We start from the raw sequence: 15,178 nt of genomic DNA, 5'->3' as shown, positions 1-15,178 counted from the left end.
AGGCCGAGAGCAAGTTTGAAGCCCCCTTCCGTCCTGTCCAGACTTGCTGCTGAATCCCACAAATGCCGCAGCTTCTCGGCCAGGCGGGAGGAGGGGAAGGGACCCGGAGAGGGGGAATGGGAGAGGGAGGGAAAGAAGGGAAGGAAAAGGAGCACGTGAAGGAGTGATAGAAGGGGCAGGAACGGAGGAGAAAGCTGGTGCCGCTCGACCTTTGGCCACGTCCCCAGGCTTGGTTTGTCTTTCAGAGGGAAGATGACCGAGAGCTCCCTGTACACGCAGCGCCTGGAGGCCATCGTGGTGAGTGGACCCCTCCCCACCCCCAGGGACCCCAGCTGAGACAGGCCTCGGGCCCCTGGCCGGCACTGCCCCCCCGCCGTCCGTCCTTTGGCTTCCCCTAGTGGAGCCGCTTGCCCCGCTCTGGGAGAATCCCAGTGAGTCAGCAGCCCAGGGCACACGAGAGGCCCAAGCTGGTGCCTCCGGGGGCAGTGGCAGAGGTCGTGCAGGGGCAGAGGAATCCAATTAGACAAAGGGCAAATATGCCTCCAAGAGCCAGAGAGTGGAGTGGAGTAGCCGGGAGCTCCTGCCCCGCTCCCCACAGCACCCCCTGCTGGGAGAGACTGGCACTGGACTAGCCCCGAGCTCCCCCCACAGCCAGCCGTCCAGCCGTCCAGGTCCAGGCAACAGGTGCTGGGCGGAGGGGGACCGAGCCCAGTTTCTGGGCCTTCTGGAGCTGAGAACTGGCCTGTTCGTCACAGCAGTGACCTCCTCTCTCTGCAGGCCCATGGGCTGGGCTGAATCCTGGAGGCAGGAAGCTCTTAGCAGCCAGGGGAGTAACCTGAGCCCTGGCTCCCCTCGTCTTGCCCCCCCGCCCCCGCCCCCGCCTGGCATTAACAAATGAATTATTCAGCAGGCAGCGGCTCCAGAAGCAGCTTTTCTCCGGTCCAGGCCTTTCAGGCTGAGAGAGGGACCTGGAGGCCTGCCCAGCCCCGGCGCAGCACCCCGGGACAGGGGGATGGGGGAGAAGGGGGATCGGGCCAGGGGAGGGGGCAGCAAGGTGACCCGGCGAGCAGCAGGCATGTGGGGGTAGCGATATGCATGGGGCCACACGACATGGACGTGGGTGTGAGCAGCATTTGTCACAGGCTTGTGCACATGGGGTGAATAGTGTCAGGAACACACGTGTGCACAGAGGTTGTGATGCAGCAGGTGGAGGCATGTGCACACGGAAGTGACTAGCAACAGAGACATGCGTGTGCACGAGGGCAAATGGCAACTGGAACACACATGGGCATAGGGGCATGGAAAGCAGGGGGGGCACACGCGCACTCAGAGAATGAACAGAGGCAAGGGCGCGTGTGCACGGGTGGCAAACAGGGTCAGGGAAAACATGCATGTCCATGGGTGACTAGTGTCAGGGACATGCGGGTGCACTCGGAATGCACAGGAGCAAGGACACGCAGGTGCCTGGTGGGGAACAGGGTCAGGGACAACACGTGTGTGCACACGGGGTGAATAGTGTCAGGGACACACTTGTGCATGTGGGGTGAACAGCAGCAGGGACACACATGTGCGTGCAGATGGGTGAATAGTGTCAGGGACAACACATGTGCACAGATGGGTGACTAGTGTCAGGGACACGTGGGCACGGGTGGGGAACAGGGTCAGGGACAACACGTGTGTGCAGATGGGTGAATAGTGTCAGGGACACATGTGCACGGGTGGGGAACAGGGTCAGGGACAAACACGTGTGTGCAGATGGGTGAATAGTGTCAGGGACATGTGGGCACGGGTGGGGAACAGGGTCAGGGACAACACGTGTGTGCAGACGGGGTGAATAGTGTCAGGGACACGTGTGCACGGGTGGGGAACAGGGTCAGGGACAAACACGTGTGTGCAGATGGGTAATTAGTGTCAGGGACACGTGTGCATGGGTTGGGAACAGGGTCAGGGACAACACGTGTGCGCAGATGGGTGAATAGTGTCAGGGACACGTGGGCACGGGTGGGGAACAGGGTCAGGAACAACACGTGTGCGCAGATGGGTGAATAGTGTCAGGGACACGTGTGCATGCATGGGTGGGGAACAGGGTCAGGGACAACACGTGTGCGCAGATGGGTGAATGGTGTCAGGGACACGTGGGCACGGATGGGGAACAGGGTCAGGGACAACACGTGTGCGCAGATGGGTGAATAGTGTCAGGGACACGTGGGCACGGGTGGGGAACAGGGTCAGGGACAACACGTGTGCGCAGATGGGTGAATAGTGTCAGGGACACATGTGCACGGGTGGGGAACAGGGTCAGGGACAACACGTGTGCGCAGATGGGTGAATAGTGTCAGGGACACGTGTGCACGGGTGGGGAACAGGGTCAGGGACAACACGTGTGCGCAGATGGGTGAATAGTGTCAGGGACACGTGGGCACGGATGGGGAACAGGGTCAGGGACAACACGTGTGCGCAGATGGGTGAATAGTGTCAGGGACACGTGGGCACGGATGGGGAACAGGGTCAGGGACAACACGTGTGCGCAGATGGGTGAATAGTGTCAGGGACACGTGTGCATGGGTGGGGAACAGGGTCAGGGACAACACGTGTGCGCAGATGGGTGAATAGTGTCAGGGACACGTGGGCACGGATGGGGAACAGGGTCAGGGACAACACGTGTGTGCAGATGGGTGAATAGTGTCAGGGACACGTGGGCACGGGTGGGGAACAGGGTCAGGGACAACACGTGTGCGCAGATGGGTGAATAGTGTCAGGGACACGTGTGCACGGGTGGGGAACAGGGTCAGGGACAACACGTGTGTGCAGACGGGGTGAATAGTGTCAGGGACACGTGTGCACGGGTGGGGAACAGGGTCAGGGACAACACGTGTGCGCAGATGGGTGAATAGTGTCAGGGACACGTGGGCACGGGTGGGGAACAGGGTCAGGGACAACACGTGTGCGCAGATGGGTGAATAGTGTCAGGGACACGTGGGCACGGGTGGGGAACAGGGTCAGGGACAACACGTGTGTGCAGATGGGTGAATAGTGTCAGGGACACGTGGGCACGGATGGGGAACAGGGTCAGGGACAACACGTGTGCGCAGATGGGTGAATAGTGTCAGGGACACGTGTGCACGGGTGGGGAACAGGGTCAGGGACAACACGTGTGTGCAGATGGCTGAACAGTGTCAGGGACAGGCGGGTGCCCTGGGCCGGGTCTATCCCGTGCCAGCTCCGCAGGGTCCCCACTGGCCGCGGGAGGGTTAAAGCCCCGGCCGCGCACGTGGGCTCCCCCGCCCAGGGCCCTTTGTCCGCGGCTCGCCGCGCCTGGCCCCGCAGGGCGGCGGCTCCAGCCTCGCTCTTGTCGCTCCGCGGCTGCAGGGGCGGCGCAAGGTGCAGGAGCGGATCCTCCGGACGCGCCGGGAGCTGGAGGAGGAGAAACTCCGCGCCCAGCAGCTCAAGGTACCGGGATCGGGTCTGGGGACAGCGGGGGGACTTGGGGGCAGCTGGAGGATGGGGGCGGGGGTTAGGGGAGCTGGGGGGGTCTCGTGAGGGTGGGCTTTGTGGAGGGTGTTAAGGGACGTGGGGGGGGGGGTTAGGGGAGCTGGGGGGTGCGGTCTTCTGGGGGTCTGCTGGGGGTTGGCCCAGCAGAGGGGGTGCCAGGGTCCCTGTGGCTTGCCAGCGTGGGGTGCTGGCTGCTGGGGGATTGGGAGGTGGTAGGTTCCAGCCAGGCTTCCCTGCCCAGGGACACAGCAGCCCCCTGACACACACCAGCATCCCCAGGGTGGCAGCTACCAGCTGCCCCATGGCAAACCCCTTAGCATTGATGTGGGCTGGGGGGAGCTGCTGTCCCCCTCGCAGGGCTGGGGGGAGGGGCCATGTGCATTTTGCTCAAGGCAGGGAATCTGCTCCCGCCACCCCACTTTTCCCGCCTTGGGGTCCAGCCGCTCCGGGGGGGTTCCCTCAGAGGCCACCTGCTGCCCGGCTCCTCGGGCAGGGTGGAGGTGCTGAAGTGCCAGAGGCCACCGAAGCGGCGTGCGTGTGTGGGCGCGGGCGGGTGGTGTTCCCGTGTGTGGGCGCGGGCGGGTGGGTGTTCCCGTGTGTGGGGCTGTGGCTGTCTGCATGTGTGTGGGTGCGGGCGGGTGTGTGTTCCCGTGTGTGGGGCTGTGGCTGTCTGCGTGTGTGCATGCGCATTTGTATGTCCATGCGTGTGCACATATATGCATCCGTGGTCTAGCACGGTGCACGAAGCCTGAGTAGCAGCGGGGACAGTCGGTGTACGCTTGTCTGTATGGCCCCGGAGACAGGTATGTATATTTGGACACACGTGTGCATGGAGCAGGAGCAATGGCAAGGACACGTGTGCGGGGGGGTGAGGAGCGGTGGTAGAACACATGGGGCGTGTCCTCGGCCATGTGGCTGCGTGACCGCACGGGTGCATGGCTGGCTGTCACTGTGTACACATGGCCTCGATCCAGGGCGTGGCGGGAGGGGCAGGCTGATAGAGGACGCTCTGCTCTCTTCCCCCAGAGGAAGTCCCTGCGAGACCAGTGGCTGATGGAGGGGTCGTGCCTGCCCCCCGAGAACGACCCCACCTCCCCGCTCTGGCAGGCACAGTCCCGCATCCAGGAGCTAGAGCAGGATCTGTCCAGGTAAGGGGAGGGCGGCGGGTACGTCACAGGGGAGATCTGCAGCTGTAGCCCTCAGGCCTCTTCCCTTTTACATGCTTCACCCAGCACTGAAATGCAGCCACCTCTGGGGCGGGGCTTGGCAGCTCTTTAACAGCCACACAGCAATGCAGCACTGGGGATTACTCATTCAGCCTTGAGCTGCAGCCACCTCTCAGGGTAGGGCAGGGCCGGGCCGCTGATTAACTCCCACCCAGCAAGCTGCCTGGGGATTGCTCGCTCCATGCTGAAACGCAGCCATCTCTGGGGTGAGGCGTGCAGCTGTTTAACAGCCACACAGCAGTTCGGGACAGGAAGGAAGATGTGTTGGGGATTTTAGGGAAGCAAGGTGGAAGCAGCCAGATTTGGAATTGGGGATTGGCCCCCAAACTTTTGGTGGGGGACATGAGCCCTCCGTACTTCACCCCCTACCCCGTACCCAAGAGCTCCCCTCTCCTGTCTGGACCGGAAGATGCCTGCACGTAAAACGCAGCCAAGGAATCGGACATTTCCAAAGCAGACAAACAGTCTGAAACACAGAAGCTGTCACAAAGGCAAAGCGCAGAGGGAACCAAAAGGACACAGGGCAGGGAGGTGACTGAATGCCGAGTGAGCAGTGCTCCGCAGGATTAAATCACCGCTCAGAACGAGGGACAAGACAAACCACAGCCAAGCAAGTCACACGCATTGAACTTTTTACCCCTGCCCACGGTGGACCCCCTCCCCGGGGTCCGTCCGTCTAAAGGGGCCTTTGAGATCTCTCTGCCCAATCAGAGCTGCTTTCACCCAGCAATCTCACAGCGCTTTGCCAAGGCAGGGGGAAACTGAGGCACAGAGTGACTTGCCCAAGGCCACAGAGTGAGGCAGGAGCAGAGCTAGGAATGGAACCCAGGAATCCTGACTCCCAGTCCCCCCGCTCTAGCCTCTAGGTTTACAGTTGCTCGGACCAGGGCATCCCTCCCCCAGCTCCCCCTTATCCATCGTGTCGAACATAAGCTGCTTGTCTTCTCTTTCACGGCCTCTCCCCACCAGACCAATCGTCTCTCATTCACTATTGAGCTGCCAACTCCCGTCTCCGACCAGCCCCTGATCCCAGCCTCTAGCACCTGCCTGGACCCTTTGCAAACCAGCCCCGTGGTGCTTTCTCCCTGCTTGGGAGCAGCTCCCCGTAAACCCCCACCACGCGCCTCGTTAGTCATCTGCAAATCTCTCCCCTTTGCCAGGAGGCCTGCAACCAACCTGAGAAAGGCCAGGCTGCTGGTGAGCGGACAGCACGGCCTGCCGTGCTGTTTCCTTGGCCTGCCGGTAACCAGCTGGTGTCTCTTGTCCCAGACTGAGATCGGAAGCTCTGAGGGCAGGGACTGTCCTTTTGTCCTGTTTCTACAGCCCCTAGCACAGTGCGGTCGTGGTCTGTGACTGGGGCACCTATGCGTTACCGTAATACACCTAATCACAACCAGAGATTTAGCTGACTCTCAAAACCAGAGACAGGGCACCCAGGAGTCCTGACTCCCAGTCCCCCTTGCTCCAACCCCTGGACCGTACTGCCCGAGCACGTGAACACGTAACGAACAAGAAGGCTATTGGCAACGTGATATAATTTCAAAATGCCCATTTATACGGAACCCACCACTTCAACCAGCCAGGTTAGAAAAGCCAATGAAACTGGCGTGCACATGGGAAGAAACTGGCAGGGGTGAGTGCGTGTGAACGTACATGCTAGGGAGGAAGACACCCCTTCAGTCTGGCACGTGGAATCGGAACTATTCACCTATGTGTTTAGCCCCTATACTGCTCCCATATAAAGGAGATTTCCCTTTAGACCTGTATTATTATGTGTAGATAGATCAGGGTTCCCTTGCGTCAGGTGCTGCCCAGACATAGCGAGGGACAGTCCCTGCCCCAGAGAGCTCACAGGCTAAATACATAAAGGATGGGAGGGGAAAGTGAGGCACAATGAAGGGAAACATCTTGCCAGGGATAGAACCCAGGTGTCCTGACTTGCAGGGGCCCGTGCTTTAGTTTTTGCTCCTGGGACATTGTAAGAGGCCAGTGGGGTTGTACCCCCAACAGGCAGGGGCCAGGGCAAAATTCTACATGGCCGAATTTTGAGCTCGGCTTCTCTGCTTTCCTGCCTGGGAGCCTGGTTGTGGCCGGGGAGCAGGGTCAGCCCCAGTCCCTGTGGAAAGGGACCCAGCCTGGGAGCTTTTCTCTCCCTCTCTCTGCAGCCTCCAGGCCCAGATGCAGCAGCTGGATAACCCGGAGCATCACGGCAGGCCGCAGGAGGCCTTGGAAGATGCTAAGCAGCCAGCAGGGGGCACCTGTGAGGTAATGCAGTGGGGCAGGTGGCACCCGCGGGCGCAGGAGGTGGGGGGAGCGCATGCTGCAACAGCCCAGGAAGAGGGGGAGCTGTGGGGCAAGGGGGGGGGCGCACGCCGTTCCCAAGCTGGGGGGAGCCTCCCCCTGCGTGCTCCCAACAATTAGCTCCTGGGTGGGCACATGGGGCAGGTAAGAGGGCAGTGGGGGATGGGACGGGTTCAGTCCCCCTGAAGATATAGGGGGGGTTTAGCCCATTGCGAGGGCCTGCCCGTGGGACACCAGCCTGGATGGGCCCCATTGCTTCATCCCTCTGTGGCTATGCAGATAGCACAGCCCGGCTGTGAACTCCCAACCCCCACCCAGCCCACCCCTGCTACCCATCCCTCGCGGGGGGGCGGGGGTGTCAGATCCCTCTAATTACCCCCAGACAGGCCACTGGCCAGCTAAGCTGGGGGGGGCTTTCAGCCTCCCCAGTCTGCCCCTGCAGCGCGGCTCGTGTTCTCTCCCTTCCCCTGCCTGGGCTGTCTTGTCTCTACGGTTTATGGCCTAAATTCCTCCCCCCAAGTTCTGTGTCTGAGCCTCTGGCCTCTTTTCAGGACTCCTGGGTTCTCCTTATGTTTCCTTTGGGCATCGATCGCTTCCTTCTTGGGCTGCAAAAGCAACCCCAGATGAAGCAAAACTGACCCCTGGAAAACAGGAGGCAGGAGCCATTCTGGGCCGCCCATGCCCCCCAGTCCACTCCCCAAGCTGTCACCCCCACCCCCTAAGGCTCCCGTCTCTCTCTTTCAGGCCCGTGGGGCTGGTTCTGCTTCGGCAGGTGAGTTGTTCCCTGTTGGCGGGGAAAGCGGCCAAGTCTGGTTTCCCCAGAGGGTCGTGGACAGGCTCCTTCCTGAGGCTTAGGGGGCTCGGCAGGGCCAAGGCACAAGGGGGTCGAGGCTCAGGGAATGGGGGCGGTTTGGTGGCAGCCACGGGCCGTGAGCCGGCGTTGGGATGGTGCCGCAGCGTGCGGGGAGGGAGCGGGACCCTGCAACACAGGCTTGGGGGGCCTGGGGAAAGCCTGCATGCCTGGAAGCCGACCTCGTAGGCAAGAGAGGGGACCGGCCCCTGCTCTGGGGGCTTGTCCCAGGGCTGCCCATGGAGCATGGAGGCTGGTGACAGGGGAGGGGGCGTTCCAGTGTAATATCGATGGGGCTGGGACTGAATGTGTCCTGGGGGCTCTGCTCCCCATAGGGAGTCCCTCTGGGGCAGGGCAGAGAAGGGAGGGCGCAGGAGAGCCTGTCTCGGTGATCAACCCAGCCTGCTTTGCCTTCCAACCACCCCAGGTGGGGGGGGATGTGGCTGCGAGACCGAACCTGCCTTCCGCCTGGCTCCAGTCCCCCCCAAGAGGGCCATGCGAGCGGCAGCCCGGGAGAGCCTGGAGAATGGGGACGTGTCGGGTGCAGGTGAGCGTTCGGACGGGACAGTGCATGGGGCGGTGCACCATCGTTCCCAGAGCCCCGGCCCGGGAGCTAGGCCAGCACTAGAGGGCAGCCGGGGGCCAAATCTCACCCTGGGGATTCCTGCATGGGAAGGGTTAGCGCAGGGGGGCTGGGAGCCAGGGCTCCTGGGTTCTGTCCACAGCTCTGGGAAGGCAGTAGTGTCTAGTGGTTAGAGCAGGGAGACTGGGAGCCAGGACCTCTGGGCTCTGTGTGGGAAGTCTTGTCTAGTGGTTAGAGCAGGGGGCTGGGAGCCGGGACTCCTGGGTTCTGATCTCAGCTGGGGGAGGAAGGTTGGCGCAATGGGGAGATGAGGGTATGGGGAGCCAGAACCCTTGGGTTCCTTTCCTGACTGCCACAACTTCCCCAGGTGGCCTTGGACTAGTGTAAACCATTCCCTGTGGGGCCCCAAGGACACCACAGCTGCCTCTCTTTCCTCTATGCTACCCGTCCTGGGGCCCAGGGTGTTATAAAAAAAAACCCCTTACCAGAGACAGTTTATCACCCCCAGGTCTAGAGCATGGAGCCCTTAAAATCCCACAACATCTGGTCCATCAGTGTAGCACATACCACGCTCTGGCGGCTTTCACCGCTCCTTGGTTCGCCTTCAGTCCTCTCCTGGCCTTCTGCCAGGCCTGGCACACCAGCCCCACTCTTCCCAGCGGACCCCTTTCCCCCCACTGGGAGTGCCTGCTCAGCTGGGGAGCCTCCGTCACTCCCTCTCAGAGACCCACCCCCTGGCCTTCGGCTCCAGCTCAGTAGGCAACTCCTGCCTTCGGCCTTCCCCAGCCTGGCCCAACTCCTCTGCTACCTTCAGCCTCTCCCCAGGGCCCTTTACATCCTCCTGCCAGGATCTCTTCCCTCTCCGATTCTCCTAGATCCCTTATAGCCCCAGTTGCTGCTCCCGCCCTCTTGATTGGCCCAGTTGGGCACACTGCACCCTGTGTCACAGGGTGGCTGAGCCCTCCAGCTCCCCTCTGCTGACAAGTCACCTCCCCGTCTGTGCCTCGGTTTCCCCACCAGTCAAATGGGACTGATCTCCCACAGTGCCCACCATGGGGCATCTTGGTCCAGAGAGGTCTGTGAAGCGCTTTGTAATGGGGGGAGGAGAAGGGGCAAAGCCCACGGACCCCTGAAGTAATGACCACCTCTAACAGGGGGCCTCCCACTTGGGGACCAGTCTGAAGGATCCCCCAGGTGATGCTGTTGCCTAGAGACCAGTATCTCCTCAGCTGCCTTGGGACAGATCCCCCTCCCCCTGGGCCATGGGGAGAGATCCAAGGGGCTGACCCACATTCTCTTTTGCCTTCAAGGTCCCTTTGACGTGGAGGGGATTGGCCCTGGGGAAGGCAAGACTGAAGCCAGCTCTGCTGCTCTGGGAACTCAGGATGACGGGGCAGGAGCCTCTGCCAAGCAGCCGGAGAAGCTGGGCGTGGGGAAGGTGGAGATGATCATTAGAAACCACCTGGGCCAGGAAGTGGGCAGCATGGACGCCATCGGGCGGACGTCCCCGGAGACGGAGGGGGAAGCTCCCCAGGGAGAGAATGGGTTGGAGGAGACTTGGGACGGAAGGATGGAGCAGGAGCCGCAGAGCCCGCCCGCCCTTGCAAGTGACGCCTGGGACGGCGGGATGGAGGAGAGGATGCCCCGGACAGCGGGGCTAGAGGAGAGCTTGGCAAGGCAAGGGAGCAGAGAGGGGCCGGAGGGGGAATCCGGGGTGCAGGAGGGGGAGACGCAGGTCCTGAAGGATGAGAACTGCTGCCTCGATTCCCCAAGGCCCGAGCCGGACGGGGAGCTGGAGGAGCCGATAGGGGTCGTAGAAGACGGGGAGATCTCGGCCGAGCCTGCCAGAGGAGCCACGGGAATGGAGGAGGCAGAGGCTGTCCAGAGGGCTCAGGGCAGGGCAGCAGAACCAGAGAGGCCAGAGGAGCTGGGACCCACCCAGGGGACAGGCCCTATGTGGCAGGAGCCTGCTAGGGAACAGGAGCGTCAGGTGTCCCCCGGGGCAGAGCATCCCCAGGCTGCAGGGGTGGGAGAAGGAGCAGAGACGAAGGCCTCTTTGCAGGACCAGATCCCAGCTCTGCAGGACCAGATCCCTTCCTCTCTTCAGGAGGCTAAAACCTCTCTGCAAGACCAGATCCCAGCTCTTCAGGGACAGACCCCCTCCCACCAAGAAGCTAAAGCAGCTCTCCAGGACCAGATCCCAGTTCTCCAGGACCAGATCCCATCAGCTGTCCAGGACCAGATCCCTTCCTCTCTGCAGGAGGCTGAAGTATCTATGCAAAACCAGATCCCAACTGTGCAGGACCAGATCCCATTATCTCTGCTGGAAGTTAAAACATCCCTTCAGGGCCAGATCCCCTCACCACAAGAGGCTAAGGCAGCTCTCCAGGACCAGATCCCTTCCTCTCTGCAGGAAGCGAATGCATCTCTCCAGGACCAGATCCCATCAGCTCTCCATAACCAGATCCCATCACCCCAAGAAGCTAAAGCAGCTCTGCAGGACCAGATCCAATTTATGCAGGACCAGATCCCTTCCTCTCTGCAGGAGGCTGAAGTATCTATGCAAAACCAGATCCCAACTGTGCAGGACCAGATCCCATTGTCTCTGCTGGAAGTTAAAACATCCCTTCAGGGCCAGATCCCCTCACCACAAGAGGCTAAGGCAGCTCTCCAGGACCAGATCCCTTCCTCTCTGCAGGAAGCGAATGCATCTCTCCAGGACCAGATCCCATCACCCGAAGAAGCTAAAGCAGCTCTCCAGGACCAGATCCCTTCCTCTCTCCAGGACCAGATCCCTTCCTCTCTGCAGGAAGCGAATGCATCTCTCCAGGACCAGATCCCATCACCCGAAGAAGCTAAAGCAGCTCTCCAGGACCAGATCCCTTCCTCTCTCCAGGACAAGATCCCTTCCTCTCTGCAGGAAGCGAATGCATCTCTCCAGGACCAGATCCCATCACCCCAAGAAGCTAAAGCAGCTCTGCAGGACCAGATCCCTTCCTCTCTGCAGGAAGCTAACACATCTTTCCAGGACCAGATCCCTTCACCCCAAGAAGCTAAAGCAGCTTTCCAGAACCAGATCCCTTCACCCCAGGAGGCTAAACATTCATTCCACAGCCAGATCCCCTCCAGCCAAGAGCCAATCCCTGCACTTCACGGGGAGGTACCGCTTACCCCAGGGGAGTTGCCACCTGGCAGAGCACCCGCCCTGGAGCAGGTGCCTGCCCGACCCGGGGAGAGCGTGGCCCTGGAAGGAGGCAACGATGCTGGCCCGGTTTCATCGACTGCAGAAGAAACCACTGAAAACCTGGGGAAGCTCCACCCGGAGCAGCAGCCTCTGCTCAAGGAAGCCTCCGGGCTCTGGACAGGCCGGAAGGCGCCACTAGATCCCATGGCCAGAAGCCCGCAGCCGGGAGCTGGCACCTTGAAGTCGCTGGCAGCCGTGAGCCCAGAGGCCCCGACGTACACTACCGCCTCTGCCAACACCGGCTCTCCGTGCCAGGGCAGGAGCGCCGCCTCCCCCGAGCTGGGAGATGGGCAGGAGGCGGGCAGACGCAAGCAGAAGACCTGCCAGTGCTGCTCTGTCATGTGATCCCGGCCCCGCCAGCCGCTGGCCGCCCTCAGCGCTGGGATGGGCATCGAGAGCCCCAGCCAGAGGCGGGCCGATCAGAGGGACCTTGCTCCAGTGACTGGGGGCCCAGGCAGCCGTGGCTCAGCTCCTGGGTGTTTTAATTCCCCCAGGGGGGGCTGTTCATTTGTACTGCCTGATGTTTTCCTATGGAGGGGTGCCCGGGGTAGGCAGTCAGTTTGGGGGGCGCCTGTCTCCTGCTGGCAGGACATGGCTGCAGCGCTAATTTCACGTCTGGTCGCTTCTGTTCCAAGCCCCTGCGTGGAGGGGTCCTTTCCCTTCTGTCCCTGCCACGTCTGCCCCCTTCTGGAGCTCTAAGGGTATTGGGCAAAGCGGGGAGGGAAGGGGGTCTCCTGTTCCTGGGAGTTCAGGGCCCCAGCTCACACTTCTGCACACGCCTGTATACACGCTCGCCCCCCCCGCATGAATGCACACGCATGTACACACGCCCCTGCCCGAATACAAACCTCTGCGGACAAACACATGGACACGCACCCAGTCTCACGCACACGCCTGAATATACAGACAAGCCCCCAGGTACAAATACAGCTGTAGTCTGGCACCTCCCCCCCCCGCCCGACACAATGCTTACCCCTCTGCACACAGGCACTGCACCTGCATCACTGCCCAGACAGGTGCGCTCACGCTCACACCCACAGGCCCGACACAATCGCAGGTGCACTTGGGCACAGAAGCAGGTGCCTCGCCAGACACCTGCACACACCCAGACTGACACATGCGTTCACGTGCTTACTGCCCCCGTGGGATGGCTCAGCCGGCGTGGCCCCAGCGACAGGCTTCCTGCCTCACCTCCAGCTGGGCTGGGCATTGCCCAGCTGCCTGCTCCCAAACACGTCTTGCACGAGAGACCTTTCCTAGAGCCATCGCCGCGCCAGGAGGGGGCGCCCCGCGCAGGTCAGTGATGGAGGCATCGGAAACCACCTCCTCCCACGGTCCTCAGCTCAGCTTTCCAGCCCCTGCATCCTGCCCCTTGCGGGACCAAAACCCCTTTCCCAGCTCTGGCTTGGGCAGCCCTGGAGCTCAGTAATGGGACAGGCTGGAGCTGTGGCCCTGCCCCCTTCCAGCGCATCCCTAGGCAGCCTGGCCCCGAGCCTTGGAGCTATGTCGGTGTCTCTGAGGATCTGGGCCTCAGATGCCACGGTGATGGGCATCCGTAGAACACCCTAGAACAGCCCCCAAAGCTGGTTTTGTCTCTGGGCCTTTCCCCCGCCTTAAACCGCCCTTGTTTGGAGTGAGTGTGAGCCAGTCACGCAGGGTAGCCTTGAACCGTCCAGCAGGGGTCACTACGGAGTGATGCTCGATTAAAGTCACTTTCAATGGGAAGCCTGCTCCTTGTGACTGTGTGGGGAGGGTCAGCGAGTGGTTTTCCAGGTGTCGGCCTGCTGGGTTCTGTGCCCGCCTCTGCCGTTTTACCACTGGGTGACCTGGGGCAAGTCCCGTCCCCTCTCTGGCCTCAGTTTCCCCTCCCACCCTCTTTGTCTCGGTGAGCATTGCCGGGCAGGGACAGTTTCTCGCTGTGTGTCTGTGCGGTGCCCAGAACAGCGAGATCCCTGATCTCAGTCGGGGTCTGGGCAGCGCCCAGCCGGAGGGGGACTCTGATCTCGGTCGCGGTCTCTGCCCTGAGCTGATAGGCACCAAGCTTGGGGATTGTCCCCATTTCAGAGAGGGGAATGCGGAGCTAGGGAATCCCTGCTCCAACCTTTAAGGTCCCCTCCCTCCCAGTGCTGAGAATAGGACTCCTGGGTTCTGGTCCCAGCTCTGGGAAGGCAGTGAGGGCTAATGAGTTGGAGCAGGGGGATGGGAGGCTGGACTTCTGGGTTCTAGCCCCAGCTGTGGGAGGAGAATGTGGTGTAGTGGTTAGAGCAGGCCTGGACTGGGAGTCAGCGACTCCAGATTTACACCACAGAGCATCCTGGGACCTGGGTGCTGTTACTCCAGCTTTGCAGCACTGGTCCCCCCTCTGGGCTTGTCTCCTCAAGTGGGGCTGCCCAGATTTCAGCCCTCAGAGCAGCCCCCGACTGCGTATGGGGGCAGCAGCTCCGAGCCACCATTTACCCCCAGTGCTGCAGTCCAGGCTGAGACAGCGGGAGACCAGAATCACGCCCCCGGCACCTCTGTCTCTGCCTGCACAGACTGTTCCATCACACGGGGCCCTGCTGCTGCCCTGCCCCTAATGAAACCTTCCCCCAGGGCCAAATCTCCCCCCCGCTGAGCTGCCAGCTCTGAGCACAGGTCACAGCGAGGGCTGCTGGGCACACATCACCGTGTGGTGCTCAGCGTCTCGCCTGAGCCTGGATTGTCCCTTTTAAACGATGACAGAGCCACTGGAGTGGATGAGGCCGGATCCCCAGCTGGTGTAGATCAAGGTAGTGTCATTGTCTGGGGGGGGCTGTTTGACACCGCTGAGGCTCTGGCCCTTGCTGCTAAATGAAATCAGTGGGAGTTCAGCCCTTGGAGCTTCCTTGGGTTGTGATTGGCTCCAGGTTTCCCCGCAGGTGTGAATTCAGCACATCCCAGTGAGGCTGAGGGGGTTAAAGTTAAGTGAATTGAGATCTGATGTGGGGGAGGAGTAGGTCTTTCTCATCTGGGGGGTAGGAATATCTCCCTCTTCTCTCTGCTCAATAGACTGGGCATGAAATTCAACCCCCTCCCACCTTGGTTTGATGTCTGCCAAGCATTGGCCTCATGCTTCAGGTCCTTAGTAGGGACTCAGGACACCTGGATTCAATTCCTGACTCTATTGCCTCACCGTGTGACCTTGGACAAGTGACTTCATCGCTGTGTGCCTCAGTTTCCCTTGTTTAGACTGTGAGCTGTTAGGGGTAGGGCTTGTTTCATTGTGTCTGGGCAGCACCCAGCCCGACGGGGCCCTGTAAATGCACATAATTGCAGCTGGAAAGCACGGAGGATTCTTATCAACCCGCCTGGAACTCAGCTTCTCGCGCTGCTACGGCCAAGCTGCCGGCGCTGAAGGGGAATTGCTGGGAGCGATGCAGGGCCTATGACACACGGCTAAGCCGAGCCACCAAAGGGCAGTGGCGTTACCTGCGTTAGCCAGCTTGTTACAATATTAAGTCTTC

General features: G+C 61.2%; 1 protein-coding gene across 4 annotated transcripts in view; it reads left to right on the top strand.

The window, feature by feature from the left end:
- Positions 1-14,337, top strand: part of PALM3 (paralemmin 3) — a 28,472-nt gene extending 14,135 nt beyond the window's left edge. For 2 of the 4 annotated variants that reach the window (XM_043532788.1, XM_037887983.2), the window contains exons 2-8: positions 246-297; positions 3,370-3,450; positions 4,519-4,640; positions 6,884-6,983; positions 7,764-7,791; positions 8,297-8,416; positions 9,763-14,337. In XM_043532788.1, coding sequence (XP_043388723.1) covers positions 246-297; positions 3,370-3,450; positions 4,519-4,640; positions 6,884-6,983; positions 7,764-7,791; positions 8,297-8,416; positions 9,763-12,041 — 2,782 coding nt within the window. In that variant the 3' untranslated portion in view covers positions 12,042-14,337. The remainder of the gene's footprint in view (positions 1-245; positions 298-3,369; positions 3,451-4,518; positions 4,641-6,883; positions 6,984-7,763; positions 7,792-8,296; positions 8,417-9,762) is intronic. The other 2 variants (XM_043532790.1, XM_043532789.1) reach the window with 2 other exon arrangements.
- The last annotated feature ends 841 nt before the right edge of the window (positions 14,338-15,178 follow it).

The sequence above is a fragment of the Chelonia mydas genome, chromosome 20, assembly GCF_015237465.2.
Source record: "Chelonia mydas isolate rCheMyd1 chromosome 20, rCheMyd1.pri.v2, whole genome shotgun sequence".
Lineage (NCBI taxonomy): Eukaryota > Metazoa > Chordata > Testudines > Cheloniidae > Chelonia > Chelonia mydas.
Note: the sequence above shows the minus strand (reverse complement) of the source record. Positions and strands in the feature narration are given on the sequence as shown.